General features: G+C 38.8%; 1 protein-coding gene across 1 annotated transcript in view; it reads left to right on the top strand.

Moving 5' to 3' along the window:
• Megf8 (multiple EGF like domains 8) overlaps positions 1 to 14,711 on the top strand; it is a 461,373-nt gene that overhangs the window by 127,218 nt on the left and 319,444 nt on the right. The window contains exon 13 of the mRNA XM_067145403.2: positions 13,453 to 13,650. Coding sequence (XP_067001504.2) covers positions 13,453 to 13,650 — 198 coding nt within the window. The remainder of the gene's footprint in view (positions 1 to 13,452; positions 13,651 to 14,711) is intronic.

Below are 14,711 nucleotides of genomic sequence, written 5' to 3'. Positions count from 1 at the left end.
GCTCTTCTGAAGTAGTCTCCGCATGGTCTATGGCGAGGTATTAGGAGAAAGTCATACTGACATCGGACTTTTGCCGTAACTCCTCCCATTCATCTTCATTGTCGTCGTCTTCTTCTCCTCCTTTTTCTACTTCATTTAACGAACCAAAACCACACTTGACGAAGCAGTTCTTGATTGTCGATGAAGGAACACAGTCCGAGGCAACTGTCACACTTCGTATTGCATCAGTTACGTTCCACTTGCGTATTTCTCCCGCCGGAATATTTCTAGCAACTTCCCGGAGAAAGTAACGCACCAGTCGCTTTCTGTAGGCACGTTTCACAGATGAAATTATGCCTTGGTCTAGGGGCTGCAAGTAGCTCGTAGTGTTGGCCGGCAGAAAAAGAAGACGCACATGTTTTAAAATTAGATTATGTTTGTGTGCAGCACACTGATCCAACAACAGAAGTATTTTCCTGTCCTGGCATGCCATTTTGCGCTCAAGGCATACCAGCCACTCCTCAAAAATTTTGCCTGTCATCCAGGAATTCTTAGACGACTTATATTTGCACGGAAAGTGCCTGATGCCTTTAAAACATCGCGGTTTCTCGAACTTGCCTATGACGAGGGGAGGAAGTCTCTCGCTTCCGTCCGCATTGCAACACAGAAGGACTGTGACCCTATCCTTGTAAGATTTCCTGCCATGGCACTTCTCGGCATTAAAAAACAATGCAGTCTCATCGGCATTGAAGATATTGTTCGGTGCATACGAATTGATTATGTGAGCCACGTTTTCTCGCCAACTGTCTGCATCACTAGTGTTCACTGGTTAGGCTTCTCCACACACTGCCTGCCACGTGATATTGTGCTGTTCCTTAAAACGCTGAATCCACCCGTTCGAACACTGAAACTCAAGACCCATCTTCAGCGCCAGTTCATTCGCCTTCCCCCTAATCTCGCCATCTACTGGGATATCGTTTGCCCGAACATGCCGAAACTACTCGATCAATTGTACTTCCAAATCGGAGTGTTTAGCTCCTCGAATGTGCATTCGCTTTGCTGTATTTACACCCTGCATTTCCTGAGCTTCTATGCTCTCACGATTTTTTAAAAATGTTGAAAGTGTGGACACAGGAATTCCAAATTCTTTAGCTATTTCAGTTTTCGTCTTTTGTCCTTTGTCGACCTCCTTATAATTTTCACTTTCTCGCTGAGTGTCTTTGAAGAATACTGACGCTTAGCCATCGCAACACAAAAAAAGGAACACACGTGCCCCAAACTAAAATATCATAACAATAAACTAAAACACAGTATTAATAAAATATAACAACTTTGAAGTTTATAACTGCACACTAAAACTTTCAGTAAAATGAGTAACTAGAAGAATACAAAAGAACTATGATTTCACTAGAACTTGGCAATTCTGAAGCACGTTGTAGACACACCAAACTCAAAGTGAAAGTGCGGAAACATACACGTTCCGGACACCAAACTCAAAGTGAAAGTGCGGATAGATACACGTTCCGGAAGACGCGTTCTATCGTGACGCGGAGAATTTTTAATTCAAATTACGCCGTAAAGTATTATTTTTAACAAATTGAAGGACGATTTCGAATTAAAAGTCTGAATTTCAATACTGGGACCGACGTTGTTCTTCGAATTACGAATTATCCATATTTCGAATTAAACAATTTAAATAACATGAAAAGCCGTCCCTCGTGTTTCGGGGAACAAGAGATTCTTCGAATTGCACGGCATTTTGAATTAACCGATTTCGAATTATCGAGGTTCTAGTGTAGTTTGTTTGTCCTATCTTAGTCTTCACACTACTTACACTCTTTTCATACATGGCTTAGTTCATTTGTACTTCTGCCTACCTTCTTATTTTTTTCTCAATGCATTGTAGACCAGTTGCTTTGGTATACTGTCATATGCCTTGTCAGTATCTATAAATGTCATCACTAAATCCTTCTTTTTCTCCATCATGTTTCTAAATGCAAAATTTAGATCAAAAGTTGATCTACAGTAAAACCGCGTGAAGACATTTCTGCAAGGGACAGCAAAAAGAACGTGTTAAGCAAGAAAACGTACTACTGAATATACAAATAAAAACTATCCAACAGGGATATGAAAACATTAAATATGATTTTTTAAAAATTTTCATGAGGACTTTTTACATCGTGTATCCGCGCATACAGTGCAATCTATATCTACCATATCCTAAGATGAGAGGAAAGTATTAAAAGATGTGAAAAACACGAGAGAACAAACATGAAAACCTTTTCCACCGGGGCTTATAAAATAACAAGTGCAGTGAAAGTTGTGAAAAACAGCAAACAATACTTATGAAAACATGTGCATGGGGGCCAATAAAAACATCAAAGTAAAATTACAGATCTCACTCTTTCTAAAACAAATGTTAGTAGACGCCTTTTATTTTGGAGCTGTGCGTTATTAAACATTATTCTCTGGTCACACTCTTTGACAATGAATTGGAGATTATACTCGACCATGTGCAACAGGCAGGAATGACTTTGGCCACCATTTTGAATCGAACCAAACTCCGACCAACTTGAGAGATTGAGTTGAAACTCAAAGGTGCGAGTTCAAAATTTGCGACCTCTGCACGCTTTTAGATGTGGATGCCAGTCCATTTTCCGACAGATTTTTATTTTGTCTTCATTAGTAAGGAATTTCACGACATTTTCTGTATCCATAACCAGGCTATCACAAGACAAATATACACAACGTTAGTCAATTTCACACGATTATGTTCCTAATCCAGATGTAGGCTACTGTATCACACATCAAATATTTGCTACACTTCACTGTACCATTCAACACAAAATAAATTTCTAACTTCCAAATGGAATGTGAAATACAAGCATAAATTGGCTCACTATGTTATTCAGCATTCTCGCTGCTAACCGCTAAGGCCACCGACTTGCTCCCTGAAGATGAAACAGTTGCAGTTACTTATCCTGTGAAGTTCAGGAATTCAAGGCCTTTTCCTGTAATCACGCAACTGTAGCGACGGCTCTTACCCGAGAAATCATGTTTCTTTCACAAGGTATGACAACTAACATTTTCAGGGCTAGGAAAAATGTGATCGTACTAAGCGGTAATAGTGAACATTCGTGACACTATAAGTGAGGTATTTTTATATAGATTTAATACAATGAGAATCCGGACTTCGAATTGACGACATATTAAGCGGGAAAAAGTGTTAATGAGGAACGCACTAACGAGGTTTCACTGTATCTCTTATAAATCCATATTGCTCTTCCTCAGTTTCCTTTCCTACTTTCATCCTCAGTCTTCCCTCACATATCCTCTCAAAAATATTTTTGCTACATGCGAAATGAGGGTGATTTTTCCTATATTTGCTACATTTTTTCTTCCTTCTTGAATACTGGGTTTATCAGACCTTTCCACCAATCTTCTGATATTTCACTTTTCTTCCATATCACTTAAAATAATCTACAGCCAAAACTGGTTAGAATGTTTTGGTGGGGACAAAAAAAAAAAAAAAAAAAGTAATAAAGAGGGAACATGCTAAAAAATGAAAAACAATTATGCTGTTTAATTTAAGGTTAGGTTTGAACATAAAATTAATTATGATGAAACCAAAGAAACAATTGTTTACAATTATAATTAATAAAGTAAATAAAGAATTAATAAATCTTAAGAACACTAACATAGTAAAACATCAAGGAAAAACGTTCCTAGAGTCGCAAACTATACACGTTGCCTACAATTATATTTAAAGTTATTGTAGGAATGTCAAACATCTGGGCTATTTGCATACGTTTCATGTGTGGATTAGCATCCGCTTTGTCAATAAACTTTAATTTTTTCTCATTTTTAAACTGTCTGGCTTCCTTCTTCTCCATAACTGACGTCCTGCAAACCACTATGCGTAAGTACAGTACGCCTAATTTATATACATGGTTACACATTCACTTACTATCATAAAATTAAGCACAAAACACGTCAGCTGTATACGTACGTGCAGTAGGCCTAATTTACGTATGTTGTTACACAATTCACTTATAAACGTAAAATTAAGCACCAACATATCAAATGTTGGGGCTGTACCTTAATTAATGCCACGGCCGCTTCCTTCCCATTCCTAGGCCTTTCCTGTCCCATCGTCGCCGTAAGACCTATCTGTTTGAAATAATAACATTAAGTTATTTATTAGACCACCTAATCAATACAAAATCGTCTTGGATGATTTACATAAATTTGTTAACTAATAGTGGTACATGTTTCGCCTTCCCTGAAGGCATCATCAGCCATAGTCTTAACCTTAAATTAAAAATAAGCGTCTAAATAACATGTAGTAATGAAATGAATTTTAAAATCTTGAAGAGATTTGAAGTAAAATAACATTAACAACGATGGTTTGAAAATACAATGTGATGAGATATAATAGTGGAAGTATTAAAAAAATTAACATTAGAAGTCTGCTAAAATAAGTGCAATGGATAAAACAACAGATTGTTATACAACAAGTAGTAAGATTGCATAAAAGTAAAGTTGATAGTCTGGCGGTTATAATTAGACGATGGCGAAAAATCGTATATAATCAAAGTAAAGAAGAGAGAATAAAAGTCAAAGTTAGTCGAGAGATCCGAAGTTAATCATGATCTTGAAGATAAAAGACGAAAGTCAGATGGATATGGTGAAGTTGTAGAACACGTTGAGGATATGAAGTTGGTGAATAGAAGTTGAAGAACAGTTTCAAATAGGATCACTATGAACCATCTCAAAATTTGAAGTGATGTTCAAATGTTGTAAATTGTGAGTTTGTAGATATTCTAGTTGAAAAAGCATATAAAAGTGGAATCATTTGACGGTGACAAAGATAGCTTGTAACGTTATGAGTTAGAAGTATTTGCAACAGTAGACTTCTTGCTACGTGTGTTATAACTCTATTATAACTTTATTTTTAATTTAAGGTTAAGACTATGGCTGATGATGCCTTCAGGGAAGGCGAAACATGTACCACTATTAGTTAACAAATTTATGTAAATCATCCAAGACGATTTTGTATTGATTAGGTGGTCTAATAAATAACTTAATGTTATTATTTCAATCAAATATCATCAATACGGACCAAAAATGATATTTATTACATGTAAAGACCTATCTGTGTCGGTGCAAAAAAAAAAAAAAACCCACATATCACATGAGCGACTGTTGCGCAATCCAAATAAATGCACGCCCACATCAGACTGGCTTGAGACTGACACTCCCTGTAGCTGTAGGCCAACACACTAGGGCTGTGAAATTAAGTTCTCTACCAAATCCTTACCCCGGCAAATCATTGCTGGCACATTGCACCCACAACGTGACTGGGAACACCAGCCAACAATAGAAATAGAAAGATGAGATATAGGAACATTGTCACTTAAGTCAGTGTTATTATTTTTCAGATCAAATGTGAAAAAAAAAAAAAAAAAAAAACACCTCATAATTTAGATCAGCACAAAACTACAGCGATGCATCTGATCAGAGTGCAGAAGACTATCAGTACAGCCTTTCTACCACACCCTGTGAATAGAGACCAACAACCATTTACTTCAGATCTTTGTACTGCTATGGTTGGCGTCAATATCCCACTGCAAATGCTGGAGCATCCAGCATTTAAAGATTTTTTAAGAAAATACACAAACAAAATCATATCATGTGCATCAGTGCTGCAGAAAGCCATGTCGTGCCCATCAGTTCGATCTGATTCGGCGTTCTGAAGGCAAACATCAGCATGCTGCCAGGAGAACTCCTGCAGGACAAAATTCCGGCACCTCGGGCGTCAGATCCAGATCAGCCGAAAAGTTGGAGAAGAGTGGCATGCCATGTTTTTAGTCCATTAGGATTGTAGAAGAAGTTGGGGGAAGTCTTGAGCAAACATCTGGGAAGGTAGCAGCAGCAGGAAAATAGGGTCCTGCAACAAAATTCAGGGTAGAAAGAGATAAGCAAAACTATCCAATGTGCTACAAGGTGATGTAGGTGGAGCAAAATAAGTAAATATTTACGTACTTATACAGGGTGAACAAAAAATGCCGCACTTGGAGGTCGGCATGCGATTCCTCATCCCATTGCAAGACAAAAGTTTCTATAGCCAAATCGGAACTGGTGCTGTTGGAAAACGAGAAAACGAGAAAACGAGAAAACGAGAAGCTGGCAACACTGTCACATCCTGCAGCGCGTCGGAATGTAATAGAGAAACTTGCATCATCCCGCTGTATCGTACCCACCGTCGCAGCTCACTGAGTAGACTGCTGGTTTATCAAACCCACATGCACCTGGAGCTACGGCTCGAATCTACATCAGGGTTTTTATTTCTTTTGTGTGTGTGACGCCAGGTCCCTAGTTCCCATCGTGTAACTGTGTTTGTAAGCATGATATCCTGTTGTCACATGACAATAGTCAAACACATGACAATGTGATGCATTCAACTGAATGCATGAGTCGACTAACCACGCATTGAACAACCATAACTGGTCCTGTCAAGTGCATGTAGGGCGGCTTCCTGATGGAGTACACAAACGGTGAATACGTCAATATGCTTTTAGTGTTGGGTGCATCCGATAACCAAGCTTCTGCTACTGGTCATGAGCATGCAGCATGGTACCCTCAAAGGCGCCATCCCGATAAGAATATTTTTCGTCGCCTTAAGCAATGCCTGCGGGAAACCGGTAATCTTCGTCCACAAGAAGTGGACAGAGGTCGTCCAAGGACTAGATGTACTCCACAAACAGAGGACGACATTCTTGAAGCCATTCACCAATCACCTCGATGAAGTACCTGTGATACTGCAAGGCAGTTCCAGGTATCTCAAACACTGGTTGTTGATGTGTTGCATGACGAAAAACTGAATCCATATCATTACACTTTAAATCAACACCAGCGGCCAGAAGACCGCATTCGAGTAGTGTTCTGTGAATGGCTTTTGCAACAAGTTGAAGACAATGAACATTTTATAAAGAATGTGATATGGAGTGACGAATGTAGCTTCATTCGGGAAGGTATTTTCAACCATCACAACAGCCATTATTAGTCTGACCACAACCCACATCACCTGTGAACGTGGCTTTCAGGCATGCTTTGACAAAAACGTTTCTGGGCAATACTTTACCTGACACTTAAGAAAATGTTCCACTTGGTTTTCGGCGACAGTTATGGTTTCAGAATGATGGTGCACCGCTACACTTTGGAATGACTGTGCGTACCTGGTTAAATGAAGCGTTTCCAGGGAAATGGATTGGTCTTGGAGGTCCAGTGTTTTGGCCTCCACATTCCCCGGACCTTAATCCACTAGGTTTTTATTTGTGGGGACACTTAAAGGAACATGTTTATATAGTACTCCACCCATGGATGTACAAGACCTAATAGCTCTTGTGCATGCTGCATCGGCAATGGTGGATGCAGGTGTGTTGCGTAGGGTGCGGCAAAGTTTGTTCCAGCGAGTGGCAAAGTGTTTGCAAATGCAAGGGGGTCGCTGTGAAGTGAACGTTGCTCGTAAGTGTACATACCGGCTCTGTGAAGATAAGACTGGATGTCACACATACACTATGGAATTATTCTGCGTAGCATAATGGGCAATCCAGTGTAGCCTACCTACTGCACTGTATTGTGTTTCCTTGTACCGCATTGGATAGAGACGATGTTACTGTATCCACTGTTATGTTGTACGTATTGGCTTTATTTGTGCCAAGGACGGAACAAAGTGGTCGTTTACGTCTTCCACCCTTTCATTCATCAATGCTGAAATATCCTTTTCTCTGATAACCTTGGTACAAGGAATAATTCCAGCTCCTGCAACTCATTAAAAAAAAAAAAAAAAAAAAAAAAAAATACTTCTGAAGCTTTTTAAAATGTTGAGTGGTAACTATTTAATGACAGCTAACATTACTTCGATTTTGCAAGCGGTTGTTGTTGTTGTTTGAGTCATCAGTCCATAGACTAGTTTGATGCAGCTGTCCACGACACCCTATCCTGTGCTAACCGTTTCATTTCTACATAACTGCTGCATCCTACATCTGCTCTAACCTGCTTGTCTCATATTCATATCTTGATCTACCCCTACTGTTCTTACCACCTACACTTCCCTTGAAAACCAACTGCACAAGTCCTGAGTGTCTCACGATGTGTCCTATCATTCTATCTCTTCTTCTGGTAAAATTTATAAAAGTAGGAAAGATCACAATATGAAAATAAAGTTGGAATTCAAGAGGACAAACTGGGGCAAATATTCATTTATAGAAAGGGGAGTTAGGGATTGGAATAACTTACCAAGGGAGATGTTCAATAAATTTCCAATTTCTTTGAAATCATTTAGGAAAAGGCTAGGAAAACAACAGATAGGGAATCTGCCACCTGGGCGACTGCCGTAAATGCACATCAGTATTGATTGATTGATTGATTGATTGATTGATTGAATTCAGCCAAATAGATCTCCTCTCACCAATTCAATTCAGTATCTCTTCATTCGTGATTTGATCTATCCATCTCACCTCAGCATTCTTCTGTAACACAACATTTCGAAAGCTTCTGTTCTCTTTCTTTCTGAGCTAGTTATCATCCATGTTTCATTTCTGTATAAGGTCATGCTCCAGATGAAAGTCTTCAAAAGCATCTAATTCCTACATTAATGTTCGAAGTGAGCAAATTTCTTTTCTAAAGAAAGGCCTTAGTTGCTTGTGCTAGCCTGCATTTTTCGTCCCCCTTATTTCTGTCATCGTTAGTTATTTTACTACCCAAGTAACAATGTTCATCTACTTTTTTTAAGATTTCATTTCCTAATTTAATATTTCGTGAATCACCTGATTTCATTAGACTGCACTCCATTACTTTTGTTTTGGACTTACTTATTTTCATCGTATACTCCTTACCCAAGATAGTTCATACCTTTCAGCAATTTCTCCAGATCATCCGCAGTCTCAGATAAGATAACAATACCATCTGCAAATCTCAGGGTTTTGATTTTCTCTCCTTGGACTGTGATTCCCTTCCCAAATTCTTCTTTGATTTCCTTTACTGTCTGTTCTAGATAAACATGGAAAAGTAGGGGGGACAAACTGCAACATTACCTCACTCCTTTGTGGATTGTTGATTCTTTTTAAAAAACCTCGATTCTTATCACTGCAGACTGATTTTTACACAGATTGTAGATAATTATTTGTTCTCGGTATCTGATCCCGATCACCTTCAGAATCTCAAATAGCTTGATCCAATCAACATTATCAAATGCTTTTTCAAGATCTATGAATGCCATGTGTGTGGGCTTGTCTTTCTTAAATCAATCTTCCTACATTTCTTCTGAAGCCAAACTGATCTTCTCCCAACTCGGTTTCGACTTGTCTTTCCATTCTTCTGTAAATAATGTGTGTTAAAATTTTGCAGGCGTGAGATACTAAACTAATGTTGCAGCAGTTTTCACGCTTGTCAGCACCGGCTTTCTTGGGAATAGGTATAATAACATTTTGCTAAAAATCGGATGGCACTTCTCCTGTTTCATACATCTTACACACTAAATGGAATAACCTCAGCTTGCTGGTTTTTCCTAAGGCAGTCAGTAATTCAGAGGGAATGTTATCAATTCCAGGTGCCTTGTTCCTCTCAAGGCTCTACCAAATTCTGACCTCATGATTGGGTCCCCCATTTCATCAGCATCAACAGCCTTTTCTTGTTCTAGCTCCATATCATCTACGTCTTTACCTTGATACAACTGTTGGATATGTTCCTGCCATCTGCTTGCCATGTTTTCCTTCCCTAGAAGTTGTTTTCCATCTGAGCTCTTAATATTCATTCACCCAGTTATTCTTTCTCCAAAAGTTTCCTTGATTTTCCTGTATGCAGCATCTACCTTTCCTAGGACCATACAACCTTCAACATCCTTGCTCGTTCAGCCATTCTTCCTTAGCTGTCCTGCACTTTCTGTCCACTTCTTTCTATAATTGCCCGTATTCCTTTTTGCCTTAATTTTTTTTGCATAGTTGATCTTTCCTTTCTTCCTATAATTTCTTCAGCAGCCCTGGACACCTCATTCTTCATGACTGTCCATTATTCTGCTATTGTGTTCCTATCAGTGTTTTCATTTAGTCCTTGTGTAACATGTTCCTTGAAACAGTCCATCACACTCTTTTTTTTTTTCAACTTGTCTAGATCCCATCTCCTTGCATTCCTTCTCTTCTTCATTTTCTTCAACTTCAATTGGCATTTCATCACCAACAAATTGTGGTCAGAGTCCACGTCTGCTCCTGGGAAAGTTTTGCAATCCAACACCTGGTTTCTGAATCTCTGCCTAATAATAATGAAGTCTATTTGATACCTTCCAGTGTCTCCATGTCTCATCCATGTATACAACCATCTTTTGTGGTGTTTGAACCAAGTATTAGCAAGGACTAAATTATGACGGGTGCAGAATTCAACCAGCCGACTTCCTCTTTCATTCCTTTGTCCCAATCCAAGTTCTCTACTGTATTACCTTCCCTTCCTTGGCCTACCACTGCATTCCCAGTCTCCCATCACAGATTCTCGTCACCTTTTACATATTGTATTAAATCTTCTATCTCTTCATATATTCTTTTGATTTCTTAATCATCTGCTGAACTAGTAGGTATATAGACCTGCACTATTGTGGTGGCATTGGTTAGGTGTCTATCTTGATGACAATATTTTGTAAGGTATGTATGCTATGTAAGCTAGTTTGTAAGCTATGTACAATAATCTAACGTCCAGGATACATGTTGAAAATGGAAGTTTGCACATTTTATGAAAATCTCATGTTCTTATTAAACAGTGAAAGTATGTAAATTAATTCACAGTAAATATATTGAAGTGCAGTCGTACCTTGTATGAATTCTTACATGAATGATTTCAAATGTTTGTTTACCAGCTTAAAAACTGGTCTGTTTGCTTTAAAAATGTCTCTGCTACACATTTCTCAAAATATTCACAGTTTTTGTTTTGTTTCGTGCCCTGTTAAAAACACATGGTAATTCATGTTTGTACATGAGATTCTTTACGAGAACTGAAGACTGCTGTAACATGTTTTGCAGGTGTCAAGTGCTTTTGAAATCCTGTCTTTCCCACAGCACCCGACAGTTACCAAACTTGCACATTATGGTACTCTTATCTGTGCAATAAAACCCATGATTTTCTTATTGGAAAGCTCTGTACCTTGTAGATGTTTTATGGTTAGGAATTTTCTAGTGTTTCTAACTCGCACACATCGAAGTGACAATATCCATGCACACGGTTCCCTCCATATGGCAGACGGCAAGCAAAAGCTGGTTATTATGTCAACATTTCGCAGATCTTGTCTTCTTCAACCAGCAATTCTAAATATAAAATCTGCAATTGATCAGTTGTTGAGCACAAACTCAATACTATTGAAAAAAATCAACTAAATTGTTTCAAAATGGAAATTTCTTGCATACTTGTTCTAATTGCCTCAGTAATTGCTTATTTTTTTGCAATAATTTAGCAAATTTGTTAGATTATGTTAGATTATAGAAAATCAGCAATGTTTTGTGAGTTCAAATAATTTTAAGAAGTTGGAGGTTGTATATCAGTAGTAATTACATATATTAAACTATTTTTCCCCCTCAAAATTCTTGAAATTCGTAACTGCCATATATTCCAGTCTCTTCCTGTTCATCATTAACTCCAGATGCTGACTCAGACAGTTCTACCTTTTTCTTCCATAAGCTCCATTGAATTCCAAAACATACGCCAAGTTAAAAGTAAAATTCAGGAAACTCAGTCGCCAGAAAATTACCAGTGTTTCGCCCAGAGTGTGGCATGGGCTCATCAGTTGGATACCGCACCTTTTCCAAGACACTGGCCAGCTAGTACGCCAGTAGCGACACCACTGCAAGCCATACATATGATAAGCACAATGCAATGCCGACGTACTAGGGGAGAATTGTATCTCCACTTGCTATATTGCCCTCCCGGGCTAGCATGACCAAAATATAGCTTCTGATTGAGTTGACTACATGATTTGGGTGACGTAGCTGCCAGTTTGCATTCGGGAGATAGTGTGTTCAAACCTCTCTGTTGGTAGCCCTGAAGATGTTTTCTGTGGTTTCCCATTTTCACTCCAAGCAAATGCTGGGGCTGTACTGTAATTCCTTCCCAGGCCTAATCCTGTCCTATCCTGCCATAAGACCTACAACGTAAAATCAAATACCAAAAATTACTAAGCCACTCAGTTGGTGACTATGGTTCAGAACTAGGACATGACTACAGTAACCTACACCATTAACCTTAGTCCTTTGTATAGATTTTTCATTCTTATGTCCAATTTCACTTCAAGTAAGTGTGCAACTCACCACCACCACCACCACCACCACCTTGAACCAGCTCCAGTTTTCCCGGATGCAGTGAATGAGCACTCTCCACATTTTTCTCCATGTAGGTATCTTCTTCCATAACCTACTGCAAATCCAAACCTCGTTGAGCTAGATCATTTCTAATGTGATCGATCCATCTCTCTTCCTTGGCCGACCTCTTGATGTTTTGCCTTCAAGTTCCTTCTCAAACCACACCTTAGCCGTTCTTTGTGGGTCCATCCTTTCGAGATGACCAAACCATTTCAGTAACTTTCAATCCTAGACCTAAATAATTACTATTTCAGTCCCTACTTCAGCGATTAAAATAACTCGTTATCAAACACACGTTGCATACAGTAATACTTGGACCTGATGACCAAGATATATATTTTACTGTCAGTTGGCCACTGTGAAGCCTTAACATTTTTTTCCTTCCAAGTAGACTCCTTACAGTCTTAGTAATCAAGAGATCTGTATGATTGTTAAAGTATTTTAAGAAATTCATTGAGAGTAAGTAGCCTGTGTGGGAGTAATTTATAAGAAAGATCTTTTTAAAAAATGGGAGTCCAGCTAAGCTTTAACATGTCTGTTAGGTTATCAGCCCAGAGGCTGGTTGGATCCTCAAATAGCATCACCAAAGGCTATGCAGTTATAGGGAAACCACAAAAACCAATGGCGGTACCAAAATGAGGTGTACTAGGCAAGATGAGGAGTGAGGTAGTTTGCCATTGCTTTCCTCACTGGGCCAGACAGTGCTATTGTAGCACAACTGACCCTATGAGCAACACCTTTCATGACACTTAGACACACTGGTTGTGCTCTGAATGTCATTAATCAGCACCACCCATACCCCAGCAGCTTCCATATTGTCACAGCCATGGATGAGACTGGGACTTCAGTGGAAACTACACTTTGCTCTGGCCTGTGCCAAGAAATGGATGCGAAAGTACTGTATCCATCAAGAAATGACAGCAGGCAGAAGCTTTAACATAGCTTATTTAATTTGTAATGTTTAAGAGCCTTACATATATTACGAGTCGTAAATTTGCTCTAATGATTACTCATATTCCAAAGTATATATTTATTGAATTCTGTATTTTATATCTGAAACCTTTCTGATTTCTAGGAAGTTGTGGCGAACCTCACCACGGAGTCTTCACAGTGTGTTGGAGCAATATTACCTTCAGGCGAGCCAGCTATACTAATGCCTGGTCGTTATTTGGTGGACTTTGAGTCTCATAACACTGTCAGTTTTGGACCTTACATCACACATCAGCAATCCAAGATGGAATTATTGCACAACAGGAGTCAAGAAAATGCAAAGGTAAAGTTTTGCAAATTTTCTTGTCATTCATTTACTGCAGAATTCCTTGTATCCTGTCTCAACAAATTGAGAGTCTAGTGGTGAGTAAGGGATTTTGTCATTTGATTGGAATTTGCTATGGACTTGCTCAAAACTTAGCTGTTGCACACGACTGTAAAAATATACCGTATTTACTTGCATATCAGCCACATCCCTAATTTTTTGACTGAAAATTTGCATAAATTATTAGAGCTGCACATCCAGTTCGTGGGCTTGTCGCAACAGCGTGCGTCTGCAGTAACGAAACTGAAAGGGCCACTGCTGTGCACGGTCTGACCTCAACCATGTGGAGCTTGTTTGTAAATATTTGTCATGGGGAAAGTTAACAGTTACTCAGCTTGAATTAAGCTAAAAGAAGTGAAATTTGCAGAAGAAAATTATAACAGAACAGTGGGTCATAAGTTTTCTGTTTACAAAAAATAGATGAGAAATGAGAGAAAGCAGCAAGTGGCATTTTGTGGCCCAAAAACAGGGCAAGTCCCCAGGTGTTGAGGAAGTGTTACTGGAATGGGTGAGAGAGATGCGGTACAACGGTTGCAGTGTTTTCACAAAATGTTTCAACTAAAAGCATGGGAAATTGCCCGATCCCATGATATTCCAGAAAAGTTTTTCAAGGGCAGTTGCAGGTAGGTTACTTGGTTTATGCGATGTAATAACCTGTCAGTGCAGTGGAAAATGTCTTTGGGCCAAAAAATGCCTGATGACTGCTCCGATAAAGTTACGGAGTTTCACAGGAACGTGATTGGGTTAAGGCAGCAGAACTTGTATCTCCTCTAACAGATCCACAATGCTGACCAAACCCCTGTGTATTTTGACATGCCAAGGAACACTGCTATTTCTGAAAAGGTAGTGTTCTAATTAAACCACCGGCAATGAAAAGTTACATTGTACGGTGATATTGCCCATTAGTGCTGACAGCCATAAACCACCTCTGTATGTTATATTTAAATGCAAAACATCTCTGAAGAAAATCATATAATACAATAGTTTCTAAAATAAATTGGTATTGATTAGGTGGAATC

The sequence above is a fragment of the Anabrus simplex genome, chromosome 4 (assembly GCF_040414725.1).
Source record: "Anabrus simplex isolate iqAnaSimp1 chromosome 4, ASM4041472v1, whole genome shotgun sequence".
NCBI classification, from domain to species: Eukaryota; Metazoa; Arthropoda; class Insecta; order Orthoptera; family Tettigoniidae; genus Anabrus; species Anabrus simplex.
This window is presented reverse-complemented; position numbering and strand designations above follow the sequence as displayed.